At 44.4% G+C, this 23,824-nt stretch overlaps 1 protein-coding gene across 2 annotated transcripts in view; it reads left to right on the plus strand.

The window, feature by feature from the left end:
• Positions 1–23,824, plus strand: part of XPO5 (exportin 5) — a 2,857,558-nt gene that overhangs the window by 133,267 nt on the left and 2,700,467 nt on the right. For both annotated transcript variants that reach the window (XM_044060355.1, XM_044060360.1), the window contains exon 2: positions 20,627–20,748. In XM_044060355.1, coding sequence (XP_043916290.1) covers positions 20,627–20,748 — 122 coding nt within the window. The remainder of the gene's footprint in view (positions 1–20,626; positions 20,749–23,824) is intronic.

The raw sequence follows: 23,824 nt of genomic DNA on the forward strand, positions 1-23,824 counted from the left end.
TTTTTAGGGCCTTCTGACATCTGGGGCAAGAAAAGACTGAGGATATGACGTCGGTCATGCGCTTTTATACCCTGACGCTCTGATGTCAGATCTGAGCGCCCATGACCGACGTCAGCCTAATACTTTGGTATTCGGGCCGACCGAGGACAGCGGACTACCCACAAGTAAGGACTGCAGCAATGTGGATCTTCGAACATCTACATTTATGGTAGGTACAAAACTGTACTTTTCTTCCCACATAACCCTAGATGTTAAGTTGTCATTCTCGCCTTCATTCTTGCTGAATGGGTTCGAAGCCGATCCTCGGCTCTGACTCTGCCTACTATAGCTCGAGAGCTATTTTTACCGGCTCGAGGCAGCCCTATATCCCACAATACCATGCGCTAACTCCCCAGATCTCGTTTGCCGCTTCGCTGCGAGGTTGCCTTTTTTTTACCGGCTCAGGTCAGTAAAAGAGATTTTTCAATAGAGCTAATTTTCAGAGGTTTTCTTGATAGTTTTCCTACCTTAGGTCCCTATCGATAGTTTTATTTATTACAGCCCTTTTCTAGCCCTCCTTCCCCTCCTTTTAGTTATTTTTATAATCTGGCCTACGGGCTTTAGCTTAGTTTCCCCCACCCCTTAGAGTGTCTGTGTGTGGGTGTTTTAGTCAGTCCCCTTAACTCCTTTCTGAGTACAAGTTGAGTGAGTGTGTGGGCTGACTGTGTTGTGTTTTCTGTATTTAGGACCATGTCCAAAGACGCTAAGGTCTCTGGATTCAAGAAGTGTGACTCGTGCTGTCAGAAAATGTCTGACAGACGGCAGAATTTTTGCGTCTACTGCTTGGGGCCTTTACAGCTGCAGGACTCTTGTTCAGTCTGTCACTGATTTAGTTAGAGTCCTGCAGGAGCGTCGTAATAAGCTCTTCTTGAGGGGCTTATTGAAGCCCGATGACTCCCCGTCCAAGTCTGGCTCGGGGAAGTCTTCTAAAACCGCCAAACCCTCGGCTCCAGCTTCTGAGTCGAGGACTGGTGTAACTGAGATGGCTCCGACATCGATTCCAATCTGATCCGAAGCGAGCAAGGTCGTATCCGCTCCGAAACCTGCATCGGAGCAGACTCCAGCGCACAAGCGCTCCAGATCCCCCTCGCTAGAATCCGTCCGATCAGCTCCGAGATCACCACTCCTATCAGAGCAGAGTCATAGGACTCATTCATCCAGGTCATCCAGGCTTTCCAACCACGATATTAAGAGGGTGGTCAGTAGACTCAAAATCTCAGGCACTAGCCCAAATGCTCCAAAGCCTGTCTCAGCAGACTGTGGCTCCCTCGATACCGCCATCGATTCCTCCCCCGACTTACCTTTTGAGTTCGGAGCCAGAGTTTGTCGGAACCGTAACCTTGCCCACGTCTGAGCCGATACTTCCACCTTCGGCGTCGTTGGCTCAGACTTCTTCATTGGTTCTGTCCGTGGAGAGGTCCGGGCGCCGGGACTCCATTGTCTGCTCAGAGAGGGTGAGTGGCATCGGACCCTTGTCAGACCCCACTCTTCCTCTTGGAGCTTCGGCTCTGGTTAGTTCAGCCCCAACATAATTCTCGGAGCTTTCTCTGTCGGTGCCGGGAGCGGTTTGGATCACTTCAGAGCCGGGACTGCCATTGTTGCCTGATAGGGGAGCCTTCGGACCCTTGTCCGACCCCGCTCTTCCTCTCGGAGCTTCGGCTCTGGTTAGTTCGGCCCCAACATAATTCTCGGAGCTTTCTCTGTCGGTGCCGGGAGCGGTTTGGATCACTTCAGAGCCGGGACTGCCATTGTTGCCTGATAGGGGAGCCTTCGAAGTGATGAGCGTGCTGGACCCAGTGTCCACTCCAAGGTTAAGTTCTGCAGCTCCTCCCTCTACAGTGCCTGTTACGGGCTCTGGCCATCCTCCTGCATCTGACAGCAGAGATCCAAAGCATAGGGTACCCACTTAGGGTGTCTCCTCCTCTTCAGAGGCCTCCCCTGAAGCTTCAGGGGAACCCCCTAGGAAAAGAAAGTGCAAGAGGAAGCACAGACTCCCCAGAGTCTGTCACGTTTGACACCGACTTGGATGATTCTGAGGATTCCCAGAGATCCCCCTCTGAGGATGTGTCTTTTTCAGACATCCTAGAGATCCTGAAACAGAGGGGAATTTGGTCCCCTCTTCAACCCTCCGAGGACGAGTTGGTTTATCTTGACACTTTTGGATCTCATCCTTCCACCTCCTGGGTGTCTCCCCCTTTCGACCCACTAATAGAAGTAGTGGCCAGAAAGGCGTGGGCAGCTCCTGACTCAATGGAACCTACCCCTAGGAGGCCCTCTAAATTTATTTCTGCTCCGGAGGACAAATCCTTTCTGACAAAAGGTGTTTCAGTAGATGCTATGGTGGTAGCGCAGCCACTAAGGAATTGGCTGATCCTTCTGTACCTGTTCATCCTCCTAAGAGTCCAGGACCATGGACAGGTATGATAAGCGGACATTTGCTTCAGCGACCTTCGCCATGCGGTCACTGAACTACTTGTGTCATTTCACCCGCCTTCAGAGAGATTTGCTCAGAGCTGGGTGAAACCATACAGGATCCTTGTGCTGCGGCTTATCAGGACAAGATGAACTCCCAGCTGGCTACCCTGAATTCCATAGTCAACTCCTCCATGCAGCTTATCTCCTACGCAGCCGATGGAGCGAGTAGGGCCGCATGCACAGGTGTTGCATTGAGACTTCACGCTTGGATGCGACTCTGTGACTTTGCCGATCCCTTAAAGGCGTCCTTCACCAACACCCCTTTTGATGGTTCAGAATTGTTTGGACCTCGGGTGAAGAGTACCCTCACCAGATGCGAGCAAGATGGTAAGACTCTCTCTGCCATGGGAGTCCACTTTTCCACACCTTCTAGACCTTATCCTAAGGGCCAGAAGGGTGGAAAGATGTGGTTCCGCAAACCACAGGGAGTCGCGCCTGCCGCACGTGGTGAATTTCCCCCCAGAGGCAGAGGGGGGAACAATAACAGATGCCGCCCCAGGGGCAGAGGGGGGTCAACAGAACCAGGGTTCCAGGGAGTCCTTCCCTGACCAACCCTTTCAGCATCCCTGAGAAGCTGCCCGACCGTCCACCTATGGAGGCAGTCGGGGGAAGATTATCTCTGTACCCGGAAGCCTGGCAATCCCTCTCCCAAGACAAATGGGCACAGTCTGTCATATCCAAGGGTTACAAAATTCCCTTCATTTCCCCTCCGGTACAACCGCCAAGACCCCTACCAGATGTACCACCCGGACAAAGGGGTCAGGCACAGCTAGAAATAAAAAAGCTGTTGGGGGAAAAAAAAGTCATCCAGGCAGTCCCAGCAGATCAGCTAGGATCCGGAATCTACTCCAGATTCTTTTTGGTTCCAAAAAAGACAGGCGACTGGAGACCCATTTTGGACCTCAGCAGATTGAACAACTCTGTACAAAAGACAAAATTTCGGATGGTAACACTGCAGTCCATTCTACCCTTTTTGGGCAGAGACAACTGGATGTGCTCGTTAGACCTCCCAGGATGCGTACTATCATATAAAGATACACAGGCGCTCCAGGAGGTTTCTCCGCTTCCTGCTGGGAGCCAGTCATTATCAATTCAGAACCCTGCCCTTTGGTCTCCGCAGTCCCCCGGGTGTTCACCAAATGCTTGGCAGAGGTCATGGCTCACCTGAGACAAAAAGGATTCCAGGTGTTTCCATATTTAGACGTCTGTCTCATTTCTGCTACCACCAAGCAGCATCTTATAATGGCCAGGGATTACGCTATTCAACTTTGCAACAATCTAGTATTTCTATAAATTTTGCAAAATCCTCCTTGTCAATGTATAAACTTTATAGGTGCCGTGTTAAACACTACAGAAATGTCTGCAACATTACCACCTCGGAGAGTGACAGACATACGGCGGAATGTTCAGTTTCTGTTTCAGTCCAACAGAGTTGAAGTCAAGTTAGTGCTGAAAACGTTAGGCCTCATGGCAGCGGCGATCCTTCTCCTCCCATTAGCCTGCTTCCACATGAGAATCCTTCAGTGGATGCTATTTTCTCAGTGGTCCTGTCAACAGCTCCCAATGACTCGCAACATCTTAATAACCCCATCATGCAAGAAACACCTCTCCTGGTGGATGGTTTTCCCTCAGCTCTTTCAGGGCAGACCCTTGGTTCTTCCACCCCCAGTTGCCACAGTGACAATGGATGCCTCCCTGATCGGGTGGGGGGGGGGCACTATCAGGGTAGGACTGTCCAGGGCACATGGCAACAATTGGAATGCCACCTGCACATGTCCTGGAGATGAGAGCGGTGCTTTTAACATTGCAAGCCCTTCAGAACTCTCTTCCCACAGGGACTATAGCAATTCAAACAGACAATATGTCTGTGGTGTGGTACATAAACAAGCAGGGCGGAACAAAGTCCTACCTCCTATGTCGAGAAGCACTCAGACTTTGGCAGTGGGCGATTTCCTCTCAACGGTTTCTGATAGCAATGCACATCCCCGGGAAGTCCAACGTCCTAGCGGACAGATTGAGCAGAACAATCCTCATGCCTCACGAGTGGTCTCTAAATCAAGCGGTAGCAGACAGAATATTTCAGAAGTGGGGCCAGCCTTGCTGCGATCTTTTTGCAACCCTTCAAAACAGCAAGTGCCTTGACTTCTTCACACACTTCCCTCTACCAGGCCATCCCCCCAGAGACGCTCTTGTTCACGATTGGCCCCGGGGTCTTTTATATGCCTTTCCCCCCTTACCGTTGATTCTGCAATTAATTCAGAATGCAACCGCATTGAGATCCAGAATGATCCTCATTGCTCTGTATTGGCCTCGACAAGTATGGTTTCCATTCCTGCACACTTATCTACTGGAACAGCCTTGGCATCTGGAACCCCTTCCGGATCTGTTGACCCATCTAACGGGCAAGCTGCATCAGTCTCTTCATTCCCTCAACCTCACAGCTTGGTTGCTCCACTTCCAGCCATAGCCAGGCTTCCCCTTATTTCTCTTCCTGTCCGTGATATCATTCTTGCTTCACATAAGTCCAATACTAGGAAGACTTATGCGAGTAAATGGAAGCATTTTTCACTCTGGGCATAAGCTAGGTCCTTTGATCCTTTCCATGCACCAATTCATAAGGTTCTAGACTTTCTGGTGGAGCTTTTTCATTCAGGGTCATCGTCAGCCACTATCAGAGTACAATTAGCGGCCATTGCTAATTTTCATGTGGGGCTGTCTGAAGCAAATATGTTCCACAAACTCTGTAAAGCCTTCCTCAAGGGCATCTTCTTGCGTAGACAAGGATCCGCCTCCACAATGGGATTTAAATTTGGTTCTAACGTCATCGATTCTGCCTCCCTTTGAACCCGCAGTATCTTGTTCCCTCAAGCTTCTTTCTTGGAAAACTCTGTTTTTAGTAGCCATAATATCTGCCAGAAGAGTATCGGAACTCCAAGCCTTGTCTGTCCGTCCTCCTTATTTGGCCTTTCATAAAGACAGGGTAACTCTCAGAACAAACCCTTCCTTCCTACCGAAAGTTTCCTCTGAAGCAAATCTAAACCACTCTATTGACTTGCCTGTCTTCTTCCCAGACTACTCAAACAGGGCTGAACAGAAATTACATTAATTGGATGTTCATCGCCAACTACTGTATTAGCTAGACAGGACAAAACAACTCCAGAAATTCAGATCAGCTCTTTCTCTTAGCTGAAGGGAAGAAAGGGCTTCCAGTATCAAAGGTTACTCTTTCCAGATGGTTGACATCCATTACCTTTGTCTACGAGTTGAGACACAGGCAACTCCCGTCTAGGCCTAAGGCTCATTCAACTAGGGCTCTGTCAACATCAGCAGCCTTTCAAGCAAGGTTACCATTAGATGCCATATGTACAGCAGCTACATGGGCTTCTCAACATACCTTTATTGCCCATTACAAACTTGATATAGCCTCCAGAAATAGAGCTGACTTTGGTTCCACCGTACTCAGGAGTCTCTTCCATTGAGCCGCCCAGGACCAAGGTGCTAGGGACCCTGTCCCATCCAACAAGAATGAAGGCGAGAATGACCACTTGACATAAAGAAGTTATGTTCTTACCATAATGTTCCATGTTAGTTGTCTTCTCACCTTCTTTCTTGTGTCCCTCCCTCCTGCCCCCTAGCCTGGACAGACTTGAAGGTCTCTGAGTCCTTCTATTTCATGTGATACAATACTTTACGGTTTCCCCGTATCTTTAGTGTTACCAGCAGGGAGTCCGTACTTGGATATAGGGATAATAATAAATTTATACTATGTGTTATTTGCCAACGAGATCTGGGGAGTTGGCGCATGGTATTATGGGATATAGGGCTGTCTTGAGCCGGTCAAAATGGCTCTCGAGCTATAGTATAGGCAGAGTCTGAGCCAAGGATCGGCTCCGAACCCATCCAGCGAGAAAGAAGGCGAGAAGACAACTAACATGGAACATTATGGTAAGAACATAACTTCTTATTACCGTAACAGACACCTTTTTAATTTGTATTCCTAAGTACTTCATCTTATCGTGTCCAGTACTTCATCTTATCGTGTCCTGTAAAAAAAAAAAAAAAAAAAAAGTGTATTGTTGAACCAGTTCTTATGTGGGTACATAATTTACACTATAAATTTTTGTTTTATATCCCAAAAGACTTGAAACGGAGTGCTCCACAACAGTGAGATGCCCTTTTCTGGATTTATCCAGTATGAAGCAAGGTCATCTGTAAATAAAGCCAATTTTGAGGGTTTTTTTACCATACCAGTTATTTTCTTGCATGTCTGAGTTCATTCATTCAATTTATTTATTTTTGCTAATGGCTTTAAATGTAAAACAAAAGGGAAAGAGGACCACTTTTGCTCTGTTACTCTGTTCAAACACAACGTATCAAAGTAATCCTCCCACTTCTTTTCTTGCTTCCTATGCTTCATATATATCCACCTAATTGTATCATGGTGTGCAAATGCTTAAATTGCCCTACCCATAAAATCCCAACTTACTCTGTCAAATGCGATGTTCTTCGTGTTTCACTGTTGCAGTCATTACATTTGTGGTGTTTGCTTGCAGGTAGCCTTCAGTTGGCCTGATTAACAAAATCTTGGGTCCTGCGTTGGTTGCTGTCCCTTCTTCCATGACGTCAGGTCGTCAGGGGTATAAAACATGGAGCCCACGCCATTGCATCAGTCTTTCTTGCTGTGCGGTGCCTGAAGCAGTTCGCAAGTGCCGGTCGGCCGACTCCTGAAATTTTAATTTCCAAGTTTCAAAACCGAAGTCTTAAACTAAAAGCTAAGTACCCCATTGGAGAAACTTTTTCTTGCTCTTAACTGATGTCAGTAAAAGTAAATAATTGCATTACTTGTGGAATGCAAATACCTCCTAAAGATTTTCATTCGTACTGTATTCCTTGCCTAGGCCCAGACCACGATGTACCTCGCTGTCAGTTTTGTGCCTTATTTAAACCATGAACTATCAGTCTGTATATTTATGATTCTAAAGGTTTTGGTGCTCGGTTCAATTATCCTGATATGTCTCAGTCAGCCATCTGACTACCGACATTCTGAAAAAATGCAAAGGTAAAGACAGAGGCTGCCTAGGTTCAAAGCTGCCGATGATGCTTCTAAGCCAGTCGCCAGTACTCAGTGAGGTGCTTTCGCAGCCCCTGATACCCGCTACTTATGATTCGCAGGCTTCTACTGAGACCCATTCGGAGTCCGGTATGCCGCAAGATGCTTCAACTGGAACCTGTGGATGTCTACCTTGGATGGGTCTGGAGCCACTATGCAGGCACCAGTTTCTGAGAGTGTATTCAGGCTTATTGACTTGTGTATTCAATAGACGCCATCTTCTTGAAGGCCTTAATCTTGAACCATGCCTAAAAAACTGACGCCCAAAACGCATGGTCAGGCCTCCTATGCCTAAAAAAAAAAAAGATAAGAATGGCTGAAGACCCTAAGCCAGCCTTCCCCCACTAAGAGACTTGGGACTGAGTTTGTTGGATGCTTCCGACCAGGATTCTGAATTTTGTTTCCTCTGATCAGGATTTACCTTTATCTACCTATGTGGATTCTGATGCTGAGGACTCCATTCCCTCTGCCCCCCCCCCCCCCCCCCAGAGGATTTCTCTTTTGGTGAAACCTTCCATACTCTCGGGGAGCATTTTCATTGGGGAAAGTCAGGATTTCTCTGATTCTAAAAAGAGGCTTGGGGATTTCTTACTCCTGCCCCAGACATTGTTGATGATGCATTTGCAGAATCTAGCTTGGCCCCTGACTCTTCATCTCCTGGTCCCAGGAAACCTGATAGATATTACAGGGTCCCTGACTTTCTCAAGTTCCTTTTCAAAAATCGTACTTCGGGTCCTGAGACCATTTCACAGGGACCGAAGGGCATTAAAGCTACTACTGCCAAAAAATCTACCCCCTCTGATAGAGACTCCAGGGCGCTGGATAGATGTGGTAAGAAGGTATACACTTCTGCAACTTTGGCCATTAGGGCCTTAAACTGCCAGTTTCATATGTTGAAGTATCAACAGCATATTATGGGATTGCTTAAACAGAAAATGATGTTTCCCGATTGTGCTGAAAATAAGGATTTACAGGATTTATTGCATTCAGCTGAACAGGTTGGAAAACATACTTTGCAATGTGGTTTTGACTCTCTAGAGGCATCTTGCAGGGCTGCTGTAACTGGGTCTGTACTTGCAAGGCATGCTTGGCTTAAGGAGCAATCCCTACCAGATCATGTTAAAGCAAAATTACTGGATGCTCCCCTAAACCAGGACCGCCTGTTTAGCAACAAGGCAGAAGTTCTTAAAACAATGGAAGAAAAAGCTAAATCTATGCTAACTGTTAAAGGTGTTTTACAAGTACAACCTCCAAGATTTAGTAGGCATTGGCCTTACAAGAATTGCTCCTTTCCTGCCTCTTCCAGACCTTTTTAGTCCAAACCCAGATCCCGCAGAGCTCCCAGGCTGCAGTCCCAGGGTTTGCACAGGACTAAGCAGTGGGGCCCCCCCACTTCCAAATCTGGGAGTAATAAGACTCCCTCCTATGGTAAGCTGTCTCAGTGACTTCCTTTTAAAATTTCCAAGCACTTATCTGACTGTCCCTTTTGGGGGGGAAAGATTGCTCTTCATGCAAAGAACTGGGAACTCCATTACCCAGGACAAATGGGTTTTAAGTATAGTGTCCCAGGGATACAGATTTCACTTCCACACGTTGCCAACACCAAGCAGGTGGCCAAGACCTACCCCCAAATCACTGGGCAGAGGCCCAAAAACAAGTACTTTCTCAAGCATGGGGGCTATTGGTACCAGAAGTGGAAAAGGAACAAGGATTCTACTCAAGACTTTTCCTGGTACACAGAAAAGACAATTCATGGCGTCCTATCCTGGACCTGTCTACTCTAAACATCTTTTTGGAGATTCCAAAATTCAAGATGCTGACTCTTCACAATTTGCTTCCTATGTTAGGCAAAGATGCCTGGTTGGCAACACTAAAGCATACCTGCACATCAGGGAATCTTGCAGAAAATACCTACTCTTCAAAGCAGGAGACACGCACTATCCGTTCTCTTTTGGCTTATCTACTGCACCCAGGGTATTCACAAAGTGCCTAGCTCCAGATATTTCATTTTGCAGGCAAAGAAATATTCAGATATACCCATACCTGGACGATTGTCTAATTCAGACGGAAAACCAGGGCATACTTTTAAATCATCTGGCGTTTGTAAAAAGGGTTTTAACTTGTCTGCGGTATACCATAAATGAAAAGAAGTCACAACTGGTACCCTGTCAACAGATTACATTCCTGGGTGCAAGCTTGAATACAACTGCCCAGATGGCTTTCTTCACTCCAGAGAAGCAAATTCATTTGGCTACTTCAAACAAGTGGCCACAAAAACCCTGCTATCTGCAAGACCAGTACTGCAAGCCTTGGCGTACATGCCTCATGCATTCTTCTAATTCCATATGCAAGACTGCATATGAGGAAACTACAGTGGTGTCTAAAAAGCCTGTGGTGTCAACATTCTCAGGATCTAGAAGCAATGATTTCTATCATACCTTGCTTACGCCTAGAGTTCTTTTGGTGGGCAGAGGCCTGCCACCAAACCAAGAGACTACCTTTCACACCACCCCCTGCTGCACAAACCCTAACAGACTCATCATACTATGCATGGGGGGCTCACCTGGCAGTGAAGTGCATTCAGGGCAAATGGAACCCAAGTCAAATGCACCTGCATATCAATCAAAAGGAAATGTTAGCTGTACAGAATACTCTGACAGCCTTCAAGGACCTCATTCTTTCAGGACAACTAATGGTAAAGACGGACAACACCACTGTTATGTGGTACATAAACAAGCAGGGGGGTACACATTCTTACCCCCTCTGCAGATTAGCCATGGCATTGTGGAACACAGCCTTGAGCTACCAGGTGCACCTACAAGCTCAATTCCTGCCAGGAAAACTAAATACACTGGAAGACGGACTAAGCAGAAGCCTCATGGACCCACACGAGTGGAAACTGGAACCAAGGATTTTCAACATGTTGACAAGCAAATGGGGGAGCCCAGGTATAGACCTGTTTGCCTCTCCCCAGAACTACCAATTTTACAAATTTTGCACAAGGACTCCCCACAAACAAACAATCCTGGAAAGTGGATCCTTAGTCTATGCGCGCCCGCCCCCCCCCCCCCGCCTCTGCTCTCCAAAGTACTACAGAAAATCAAATCGGACAAACCAAGGATGATTTTGATTGCTCCAGACTGGCCATGCCAACACTGGTACCCCCGCCTGTGCAGTGCGTCACGGTTATCACCATGGCACCTGCCTCAGACCCCTTCCTTGTCCTCTCAGCAGGAGAACCAGATTCTGCACCCTCAGCTTTTAACACTGAACCTAGCAGCCTGGCTAATTATCTAATCTCTCCAGTATCATTCCTCAGTAAACCTGTGATGGATATCATTTTAGAGGCAAGGAGACCTAGTACTAGAATGCTGAAAAATGGAAAAGATTCTGTGCCTGGAGCTTATCTAAAGGGATAAGCACAGCAGCGCCTAATTTACCTACAAATTTACAATACTTAACTGAGATGCTTCACAAGACCCTGTCTTTTTCCTCTATCAAAATTCACGCCTCAGCCATTGCAGCTCATTATAACACAGAACCTCCCCTATTCTGTCATCCACTGCTCAAGCAGATGTCCTTCAAGAATGCAACTGCAGTCATAACATATGGGTTGTCCTGCCTCGGTCGGCCGAATTCCAAAGTCTGGGTCCGGCGTCAGCTGGTGTCGCCTCCTCTCCGACGTCACAATGGCTGGAGTATAAAGGCATCGGCCGCCATCTTCTTCAGTCTTTCTTGCCGTGCGGTGCCCGAAGCAGAAGCAGTTAGCAAGTGCTGGTCGGTCAGCTCCTGTGTTTTCAGTATCGAAGTCATCTAAAAGCCAAGTACCCCGTTGGGGAACATTTTTTCTTGCCTCAGCCGATGTCGGAACAAATTGAGAAAGTTAATAATTGTTTGTCTTGTGGTAAACAAATACCTCATAAGGACTTCCATTCTTACTGCCTTCCTTGCCTGGGCCCAGACCACGACGCCTCTGCCTGTGCTGCCTGTGCTTGCTTTAATAAGCGCACTCTCAGGCGCTGGGCAGTATTTGCCGAAGACTTTTTCGGTGAATCTTTCGCATATATCATGCCGTCGGATCAACCGACAACTCAGTCTGCCAAAAAACGAAAGAACCGGGACAGACATCCTCGGCCCACGTCCACCACCAATGCAACTCCTAAACCCTCCGCTAGTGCTTCGGTCCCTTCGGAAGCGGTATTTCAACCGCTCCAGGCCGACGCAGCATTAACACTACCTTCGGTCTCTGATCTCTCAGGTGCCGGTTGTTAAACAAATACTTCATAAAGATTTCCACTCTGTTTGCCTTGTTTAGGCCCAGACCACGACGTAGCAGCCTGTTCAGCCTGTGCCTCATTCAACCAACGAACGCTTAGGCGTCGGTCGGAGTTTGCTGAACAGTTTTTCGGCTCAGATTTTGCGTACATTATGCCGTCGGATCCTCCGACTACCCAGATTGTTAAAAAAACGCAAAGAAAAAGACCGACACTCGCGGTCCGCGGTTTCGGCCGAAACCATGGTTAAGCAAACCGCGAGTCTCTGTTTCGGCCGAAACCGAGAAAACTGATCAAAGCACAGCTGAATCAATGACTACTACTGAGGCTCCTGCTACCTTACTTGAAACGGCCTCAGAAATCTTACCTCCAGTGGTTACTAGTGACTTATCAGACACCATCCCTTTGGATGTCTCTACCCCAGCACGTGGTGCTGCTAGGCCTCCTGCAGCCATGTCTATTAAGGCCTTTGCCAGGGCTAAAGCAGCCAAATCTACTAAATCAGTGCCTGTTAAGCCCCCCTCTACTAGGCCCACTTCTAGTTCACAAATGCTTACTCTGGCAGAGGATTTAATATCCTTAATTAGGGGATCTCAATCTCACCCAGACAGGGCCTCTCAGCCCCCAGATAAGAGACCTAGAGCAGAGCCCCCCGAGCCTGTGTCCTCTGATGATATCGCGGAGGACTCTGATATTACAGACCAGCCAGAGGCTCATTTCTCCAATTATGAAGACTCAGATGCTGAAGAATCCATTCCAGCTGCTTCTCCACCAGAAGAATTCTCCTTTGGGGAAACCTTACATGCCATGCGAGAACAATTCCAATGGCAGGAACAGGATTTCTCAGATTCCAGAAAGAGACTTAGGACTTTTCTGCACCTACCACAACACAGGCCTTTAGCTATACCTCCTGTCCTCTCTGTTGTGGACGATGCATTTAATGATGTCTGCACTGCACCAGATTCCTTACCTCCAGCCCCTGTCAAACCAGACAGATTTTACAGGGTTCCAGACACTCATCACCACTTATACAAGGCCCCACTTGCAGACCCCGAAACCATATCCCAGGGGCCCAAGGCAGCAGCCTCGACCACAGCAAAAAACCCTATTCCTTCTCAAAGGGAAGCCAGGTCTTTAGACAGATGGGGCAAAAAGGTTTACACCTCTGCTACTCTCTCAGCTAGAGCTTTAAATTGTCAGTTTCACATGATACAATACCAAGAGTTTATGCTTGATCAGTTAACTAAAAGCTATCCTCTGATGACTCTATAGATAAGAAATATATATTAGAAATGGTAAATAACATACAACAGGTTAGTAACCATTCCTTAAAATGTGGCTATGATGCACTGGAGGCTTCATTTAGATCAGCCATGACTGGCACAGTGATAAGAAGACATGCATGGCTGAAGGAACAGGTCTTACCGGATCATGTTAAAGCTAAGTTATTAGATGCACCTATGGATAAGGCCAGTTTGTTTGGCACACCTGCCCAGCAGGTAATGAAGAAAATGGAAGAAAAGGCAAAATCTGTACAAACAGTTAAAGATTTCTTGCAGGTTCAACCCCAAGGTTTAGCAGGAACTGGCCTGCCAAAAATTGGTCCTTTCCTGACTCCACAAGATCCCAAAGGGGCAGGAATAGACGTCCCAGAGGCAGAAATCAATCCAGAGGGGGTGCCTACAGAGGACGACAGTGGCAAGGTAATAACAGAGGCACAGACACAGCCACTGCCACTACAACAGCACAGTGACTTGATTCTAACTCCGCCTACCAGGGAACAAATAGCAGCACCATTAGGCGGAAAATTAACCTTATTTTCAAAAAACTGGCACTATATCACAAAAGACAAGTGGATTCTGCAAACCATAGACCAAGGATACCGGTTCCACTTCCACACTTTACCAGTCAAAAGAGGAATGCCAAACCTGCCTCCAAATCAAAAAACAGAAGCTCTACAGCAGATAGTACAACTAACAAAGATGAGAGCTGTGGAAAAAGTGCCAATAACAGAACAAGGCAAAGGATTCTACTCCAGACTATTCCTAGTTCCAAGAAAGGAAAAAAGCTGGAGACCTATTCTCGACCTGTCCATCTTAAATACATTCATCATTGTCCCAAAATTCAAAATGCTGACCCTCCAGCAACTTCTTCCCATGCTGGGCAAGGAGTGCTGGCTGGTAACTCTAGATCTCAAGGAGGCATACCTGCACGTCCCCATACGACCAATTTGCAGAAGATACCTCAGATTTCTTGCAGGATCAGAGCACTATCAATTCTCAGCATTGCCCTTTGGCTTATCTACTGCGCCCAGAGTATTCACAAAATGCGTGGCATCAGTAATCGCTCACTGCAGACTACAGGGAATCCAAATTTATCCATACCTGGACGACTGTCTGCTACAGGGGGACAACAAAAGCAAGCTGACAACAGATTTACAAAGGGTCATTTACTTGCTACAAGCACTGGGATACACAGTCAATTTACAAAAGTCAAGGCTGATACCATCCCAAACAAGGACATTCTTGGGCTGAATTGGACACAGTAAAACAAATGGCATTCCTAACTGCAGAAAAACAAAAGAACTCCTCTTTACTTCTTGGCACTAACAAAACAGAACAAGCTAACAGCAAGAAAAGTTCTACAGGCCTTGGGCTTCATGGCATCCTGCATAATCTTGGTTCCACATGCCAGACTACATATGAGAAAACTACAGTGGTACCTAAAGAATTTATGGTCCCAACACAGGCACAGCCTAGAAGCAGAAATTCTTCTAATCCCATGCCTAAAACAGGAGTTCCTATGGTGGGCTCAAGCATGCCAGTCAAATCCAGGCCTACCTTTCCACAACTATCAAGCAAGCCAAACCATCACAACAGACGCCTCAGACCTAGGATGGGGGGCTCACATGCTGGACAAATGCGTACAAGGATTGTGGACACAGGACCAGCTCCATTTGCACATCAACCTAAAAGAAATGCTGGCAGTAAAGCTGGCAATCCAAAAACTCAGACCATTCCTCAAAGCAGGACATTTGATGATAAGGGCAGACAACACCACAGTCATGTGGTACATCAACAAACAGGGAGGCACTCATTCATACCCCCTATGCAGAATGACTTTGGACCTTTGGAACCTGGCGCTCATCTACAACATCCAGTTACAGGCAATGTTCGTACCAGGAAAGGAGAATACTCTAGCAGACATGTTAAGCAGAACCACCTCGGATGCTCACGAATGGATGCTACACCCGGACATCTTCAAGGCCATCTCAAAGAAATGGGGAATGCCACAGATATAGTCGCTTCCCCTCTCAATCACCAGCTCAAAAAATTCTGCACAAGGACGTTCCACCCACTTGCATGGAAAGTGGACTCGCTCTCCTTCAGCTGGAAAGGTCTGACAGCATATGCATTTCCACCTCTTCCCTTGATACACAAGGTATTACTAAAAATCAAGGAGGAACGTCCAAGGATAACCCTCATAGCTCCAAACTGGCCAAGACAACACTGGTACCCATTGCTGAGTAGCATGTCTCGGGACAAAATATGGCCAATACCCCTGATGCCTTTGATGTTAACCCAGAACAACTACAGCATCATGCATCCAAACCTAAAAACTTTGCAACTGACTGCATGGAATATCACATAGCAGCAACTAATCTAGAGCTTTCCCAAAGGGTTAAAGACCTTATCCTTGAAGCCCGCAGACCTTCAACAAGAAGGAACTATGCAGGAAAATGGAAAAGGTTTTTTATTTGGAGTGCTGAAAGAGGAAAAGATGTGTCCAATATAGACATTGCTAACATTCTGGAGTATTTGGCAGAGCTTCTACGTACAGGCCTGTCCTATTCCTCCAAGATACATGCATCAGCTATTTCAGCAGAATACAGCTTTGTTCCACCTGTCTTTTCACATCCTTTACTCAGGCAGTTCCTCAGAGGGATCAAGAATGTAAAACCTCCTAGGAAACCACCATTGCCAGCTTGGAATTTGAACTTTGTGCTGGAAAAGTTGACACTCGCACCTTTTGAACCAGCAGCAACAGCAGACCTGCAGCATCTATCGTGGAAAACTGCTTTCCTACTGGCAATAACCTCAGCAAGAAGGGTTTCTGAACTTCAGGCCCTAATGGCAGTACAACCCTTCCTAATCTTCCACCAAGATAGTGTCCATGAGGACTAATCCTACATTTATGCCTAAGGTGGTATCCAGAGTGTCTTTAAACCAGGCAATCCACCTACCTACCTTCTTCCCAAACCCACAAAACAGAGGGGAAAGAATGCTGCATACCTTGGATGTACATAGACAGCTACGCTACTACCTGGACAGAACAAAAAGTAACAGAAAAACTGACCAGCTGTTTGTAGCCTATGCAACAGGAAGGGAAGGAAAAGCTATTTCCAAACAGACAATATCCAAATGGATAGGAAATTGCATACGCTTCTGTTACTCCTTTCATGGAAAACCAATTCCACAGAACATAAGGCCTCATTCGACAAGGGCAACAGCCACTACCACAGCCTTCTTACGAGGAGTGGCAACCAAGGACATTATTGAGGCGGCTACTTGGACCTCCGTGCATACATTTGCCAAGCATTATAATTTACCTCTGTATTCCAGATCCCGAGCAGGGTTTGCCACTGCTGTACTGCAAGGGATCCTATCCACACCATAATCTATTCTTCCTCCTCCCCTAGTTGGCTATGGTATTCTACCCAGTTATTATGACTGCAGATGCATCCATGAAGGACATAGTACAGTTTTGTACCTACCATAAATGTAGATGTCCGAACTGGATAGCATCTGCAGTCAGGATTACCCTCCCTCCTTCCCCTCTGTGGTACTCCTAGGGTATTTACCCTCCTAATAGCTAGCTGGCGGGGGGGAGTCTCTTATGGTGTATTTGTTTGTATATATGTACATACATGCTTATTTTTTGCGTTTGCCTTCTATCTTTTTGGAAACATTGGCATTTATCCAAAATTTAGCCTTCCAAGAGGGCAACTGGCATCTGGGGCAAGAAACACTGAGGAAAATGGCGTTGGCTGATGCCTTTATACCCGAAGACCAACAGAGATGACGTCGGGTGAAGTGCGACATCAGCCGAAGCCGGACCCGGACTTTGGAATCCGACCGACCAAAGGGCTGCCTGACGACAGGACAACCCAGTTATGACTGCAGATGCTATCCAGTTCGGACATCTACATTTATGGTAGGTACAAAACTGTACTTTCTGGATCTACCCGACACCATTTCTGTAGACAAGGTTACTCCTGCACGTGGGGCTGCTAGGCCTCCTGTATCCATGTCCTTCAAGGCCTTTGCACGTGCTAAGGTCACCAGCCAGGCCAAGGCCCATCCTAAACCTGCTGCTCAGGCCCCTTCTGATAAACAGATCATGTCTCTTGCTGCAGATCTTATTTCTCTTACCCAGGGGGTCTCAGCCTCATCCAGACAGAGGTTCTCAGCCACCTGCAGAGAAAAGGCCCAGAACTGAGCAGGCTGACAACCTCTCTTCAGATGAAACCTCTGGGGATTCTGAGCATTCTGATATATATGTGTGTGTATGTATGTATGTGTGTGTACCTCTCTTCAGATGAAACCTCTGGGGATTCTGAGCATTCTGATATATATGTGTGTGTATGTATGTATGTGTGTGTATATATATATATATATATATATCTGTATATATGTATATATGTATATGTGTGTGTGTATGTATATATGTGTATGTGTGTGTGTGTGTGTATATATGTATATATATATATATATATATATATATATATATTTTTTTTTTTTTTTTGCATGATCTTATGCAGATACTGTATGTGTGTTGAAGCTTTCAATTAAATGAACATATTCCTATAAAATACAATTTCTATGTAGTCAAGCCCAGTGAAGAATATGCAAGTTCTGTCAGAGATCCTACTACAGAATTCACAACTTCATACCAAATATTTTCATAAATTTCTTCAGACGTCTACCCTCTTTCATTATATTTTCCCTTCTGGGTCCCCATGATACTCTACATTTTCACTATCATAAACAAAGTTCCAGTCTTCACCTACAAGTAATTCCCTCCTGAAAGCTGACTTCTCCCCTACTTTTATTAAATACCGTAATAACATTGTGGTAGAATATCATTTCATGCCAGCCTAATCCTACTCCCTTCCCAGTTGCCCCTTTCTACCTCAGGTCTACCCATTATTGTCTTTTCCCTATTCGGTCACAATTAAAGCCCCTTTAGCTGTTAGAGACGAAAAGGAAAGGGGAATGATTGTACTGATATTCTGAATATCCATCCTGAAGTCCTTTGTCAAATTCACCTGCTTGTTTCTTTCCAAATGTGTCTCCTGCAGCATTGCCGTTTGCAATCTGCTTTTTTTTTTAGTAAAAATTCAGTACTCTCTTCTTAGACTGTATCTGTAAGGCCATTTATTTCAATGTAATGTTGATAGCATTGACAATATGTAAAAATCTCATTTCCCACTGATTTTTATACAAGTTTTTTTTTTTTTTTTTTTTAATTTCAAGGAGTATTTCTAATTTTCTTGTTGCATGCAAACCCTGTTTGACAGGTTGCTCTTTCATGTAGTTTTGTTCTCCTTTCCATTTGAACCCATGTCACATTTTTCAAGACTTGCAGTTTTTATGAAAAACTGCAAGCAGAAAACTGAATACTTTTTCAGAACACCCCATCCCCTGTTAACATAGAGCACACAAAATTGCGTTCATATTCAAAAAAATTAATTTTAACTTTCCAGATAGGAACAGTTGCCCCAATCCTGTTTTATCTTGCACCTTTATTTTAATTTTTCTTTTTAAAGAATTTAATAGATGTTAACTCAGTATTTGCCAAGTTTATTTGGAGTTCCAAGTCTGTTCAAATTTCTTATAGCAAACTAACACTAGGAAAACAAGGTGGGCTTTGCTGTACATGACTGACCTTAATATTCTGCAAGCATTATCAAATATTACAAATACTCTACTTGCCAAAATCTCACATGGCAACCCCCTTGGATAGAAATGTGGCATAGCCATTTATAAAATTATAACTAACTTTTTAGCTCTTATAATTTTAAAACAGGAAGACATTAAAACTTTCACAGTACATGACTGTATATCTAATATAGTAAATGTAATGCAAAGCTAATCAATCTACTGAATTTAGAAACTGCTTTTTAATTTTAACCTATCCACCCGAATCCAAACTTTACATTGGAAAGTCAAATGGTAAGTCTTGCATCTAGTCTAATTTAATATTGTTGATTTAAAGATGAACTGACTTTGTCTTTTGTTAAACATTTTCCATTAACAGCAAACAATTTGAAAAACTACACTTCCAATCGATATTTTCCCATCCTAAACAAAATTTGCTATTTAATACGTTGAAATTTCATTAACAGCTAGTCAGTAATATTGATTGATTTCAAATACTTTTGACACACACGGATATTTGATAAACCTCTATAAAATTCATGTAAAAAATGGCCTCTTCTCTTAAATCTACAAGTACTTATTCATTGTCCATATTGGTTAAATCTTGACTCATCCCTTTCCCTCACTGCAGTATGCAAAACTGTTTGGTATAATGTTAAGATTTATTCCAGTCAAGAAATTATTCTCCACCCAGTTCATGATCTTGAATAATGCGTAGATGTCAGCAATCAAGAGTATTTCCCTAATCACCTATGCAACGGACAGGTATAACCAAAGCCATTTTAGTCAATGGGCGTTTATAATTAGGAAAACTGGGGGGCATGATTGACTAGGGTTAAAGCAATAGGGCAGTTAGCCTAGCAACCTTCTTTAATCCTTTAGATATTGCATATGGCTCCGATAATGCAAACTTATTGTATAGCTTTTGGAGCTGCAGATACTCTAGTCAATTCAGGAACTCCGAGACTGCCTAGAGTTTTTAATCTGTCACAGTGATATAATGGCAAGAAACTGCTGTTCTTCATATCCTTCCAAATAATATGCTGGTATTATATTTTATTGGTTATTTTTATGTTTATTTAAATTGTATATCACTCGGAAATGGATTGATAGAAAAAAAATTGGACGCGTTTCAATGAAATTATCACTAAATATAACAGGGTCTTCAAATTTACATTGTATAATGGAGAAAAATTACTAAATTTCTTTATCAGTTCATCCTTTCCTCATTTTGCTTATGGGGTCGTACATTTATCTTTATATGCACAAATAACTTGGTATATTAGCATCTGCCTTTATGTACACGCCAATTTAAAATGTACAACATTTTTTCTTTATCTTTAAATCTCTCTCCACTGTGTATCAGGCATGACGTACTCTGATTATACAAGCACACTACGCACTGTTTAGATGCATATAGTTAATCTTGAGACATTTAGTATCTTTGTCTTTTTGTTTTATTATGTTGGTTCCTTTGGTTGTTTAAAATATGGTTAATGACTTGTAAAAGTATATTTGGAAAAAAAATGAATACTGAAGAAAATTGCAAAACTGAGACATCTGTGTATCATATGTGGTAGGTATGTAAATGGTATAAGTAAATTGTATGTATATACCAACATTGAAAGGAGATTAGTGTGTATAATTCTGTTATGTAAAGTGTGTATGTGTGTGACTACGCATATACGTCTAAGTATAGATATTTGTGTATATATGAATTATGTCAAATATCTAGAATTGCTTTGTTTTGAAATGCATTGTAAACCTAATCTCTTACTTCAATGTAGTTTTGTGAAGAATTTAAAGAAAAGTGTGCCATCTGCATTCCATGTGGTCTGAAGCTGACTGACCAGTCCCAGCCTCCAATTGTTCGTCATTTTGGCCTTCAAGTACTTGAACATTGTGTTAAGTAAGGTTTTGATTTCAGTGATTTTTGATTTACAGTAGAGAGTCTATCATCTGAACTAATTGGGACCTAGGGTAGTTTGGATAATCAAACCTATAATTGAACCAGATAAAAAAAATTCTAAATTATTTTTTTTTTTCCTGCACTCAGGCATACACTTTTCAACCATTCAGATTCCAGTAGACAAAGAATGTTTCACACAAGCTGGTTACAAGCTCAAAACATATGCTCAAGCAATTACATATAATGTTTACATATTCAGACTGACTGTTACTACCTGAAAACTTTGTAACGCTGGTTCAGATGATCTGTGTTCAGATTATTAACTCTCCTACTGTAATAGACTCTTGTTTTTTTTTTTTTTTTTTTTTTTTATACTTTCTTTGCTTGCATGATGTTGAAGTAAGCCTATGTTTCAAAACCTTGTTTGCTGTTTGACATCTCTGTATAAAGAGTTCTTGAACAATCATTTTAAAGAATAGCTATGGGTGGGCACTTATAAGAAAGAAAGGCGGGGAGTTTGCTTTTCCTTTTCTGGTTTTGTCTTTCAACATTAGGACTAAGACCAGTAGGACTTTCAGTCCATCTGTAACTTTCCAAGGTTAACCAAGCCCTTTCTCTTTGTTCTTGGTTTTATTCAGATTAATTACACCCCCCCCCTCCAATTTTCTCAGAGCTTTTGATCTTTTGCTGTGGTAGTTGGTTAGCCCCTCCTCCCCCATGCACACACACTTCAGTGCAGAATGTTAAAAGTCCTTTAAAAATGCAGATCCAAGCTTCTGTGCCAAGATATGCATCTTAAATAAGAAAATTTGTGTACAAGCATTTTTCTGAGGATCGCAGTGTTAGTGTTACATTATACCCCCATCCACCCAATTAAAGGGAGATCTATTTTGGAGTTAGACATGTATAGGCTACCTGTTTTACAGAGCCCTTTTTTGGGTTTGCTTACAACTTCCAAAGATGGACAAGAGGAAATCTGAGGTTGAAAGAATTCCTGTGGCCAGTGCTGAAGTCATAACAGTGCACCTCTCAACTTGGGATGTTATTGGAGCCTGCACCTCCCAAAGCACAGCAAAGAGGTAACCTCATTGAAAAGAACCCACCTCACCCTTGGCTGAAATTGCATTCTCTGTACTACAGGCTGTTTTCAAGTTCCTATCATTTGCCGTTGTCATTTTACTGTGGTCAATGTCTGCCCAACTGGACTGTGTATGTGTGGTTGGCTTTTCTCATTGTTCAGCTGATGTGGTTCCAGGTGTCTTCTACTAATGTTGGGATTTGTAGCACCTCTGCTTGCTTTTTTTGGATTTGAATCCTGATCATTCCTCTCAGGGGACCAAGGCTTATGCCTCATTTCTGTCAGTCAGCCATTTGAGCTATGTTTGATGTCACTAAGTCACCATCTGTACCTATTAGCTCTGACAGTCCCATCTTCGATTTTGCAGTTATTGCTTCCAAGTTCATTGCCTTTTAAGGCCATTGCTCCTCTCAAAAAAAAAAAAAAATGAGCTTAAGATGCTACTGTCTTTGATCCTTTGACTGTCCAGAATGGTGTATCCAATCCTTTCAGACAGCATTTTTGACATATGAAGAGTCCAATGACTGCAACTAGGATATTGGTTTCCGTGAAGATAGAGGTAAACAGATGATAGGACCAGTATTTTTGACTTGGGCCCATCTTTGTTCACTGACCCTCAGGGTCAGTGGTTTTGACCTGTGTTTGTCTTGACACTACTGTTGACCTGGTTGTAGACCTCTACTTGAACCCACCCCTTTCCCTAGTTAGTGTGGCAGAGGGTCCTTCTTTTTCATGACATTCTGCAGTCCACTCCCTCCACTGGCAAGGGCAGAATTACTTGGGGCATGTCTTTACACGAGGTTGTCACTGTCCATATCTCAGTGTTCATCTTCTCATAGGTAGGTACTAGGCTATCAGCCCAAGGCCTAAGTAAGTCTAGCCAGCAAGGTTCCCTGCTTACGTCACCCAAGAAAGTTAATTTCCTGTGCGCCTGTTGAGCAGAGCTACAGAAGTGATCCCTGGGGTGCGGTGGTGGTGCTGCGATAGCATTGTCGCCTCACAGTAAGACGTCCTGTTCGATTCTCAGCTAGAGCGTCTTCTGTGTTGAGACCTGCATGAATGGGCGTACCTTCGTTGAAAGTTGTGCGTCAGGGCTGGCAACTCTGCACGTAAAAATCTACTGCCAATCATTAGCGGACCGGAGTTCCGCGGTGGCGACCCCTAATCGGGAAAAGCCGAAAGACACAAACACCATTTCCCATCCACTCAAGATTTTTCTTGAAGAGTGCTCATGAGGAACTTTGGAACAAGATACCCATCTAGGTCAAGCAGAGTATAGAAAGTCTCTGGAACAGGAGTTTATCCCTCCAGCATGTCCTGTTTATTGTGGTGACAAGGTTCAGTTCCCTAGAGTGTGTAGCTCAGAGGGTTTGGGATTTCTTTAGGTGTAGCATGTCCACAGCTCCGGGTTTAACATAGCTTTATATGTTGGGCAGAGATCTCCTCTGAGTAGGCGATATGCTGCAGAGTAAAGCTGGAGTTTTTTGAGACTGTTAGTGTAGGGCATCTGTTTGAGGCCAGTAATCCTCTTTGTGAGGTACTTCTGTGGCCTTTCCAGCTGCTGTAGATGTCTTGTGAGGTACGTTCCAAAAGGGGTGTTTTACTCTCTAATGTGAGTGCTGAGTAGCAGGCAACAATGACCTCATTTTCCTGGATGAGAATCCTTTGTGCTGGTGTGCCACATAGGATTTCCTGACTACTGTGGCAATGTGGTTATCAAAGGAGAGACTACTGTCCACCTGGGTCCCAAGGTCTCATGGTTTCCTCACACTTTCGGTGTTAAGTAGACTGCCATTTATGTGGTAGTTCATGGGTACAGAGTTTTTACCAAAGGGGATGACCATGCACTTTTTGGCATTGAGCTTGAGGCCATCCCTCTAACACCAGGCATCTGTCTCAGTGGGGCCTTTCTGTAGGATGTCCACATTTGGGGACTCTACAATGGCTCCTAGTTTGCCATAATCTGCAAACTTCATTAGCCAGAGGCCTTCTGTGTTA

The sequence above is a fragment of the Protopterus annectens genome, chromosome 1.part0, assembly GCF_019279795.1.
Source record: "Protopterus annectens isolate FY-2018-M chromosome 1.part0, PAN1.0, whole genome shotgun sequence".
NCBI classification, from domain to species: domain Eukaryota; kingdom Metazoa; phylum Chordata; order Ceratodontiformes; family Protopteridae; genus Protopterus; species Protopterus annectens.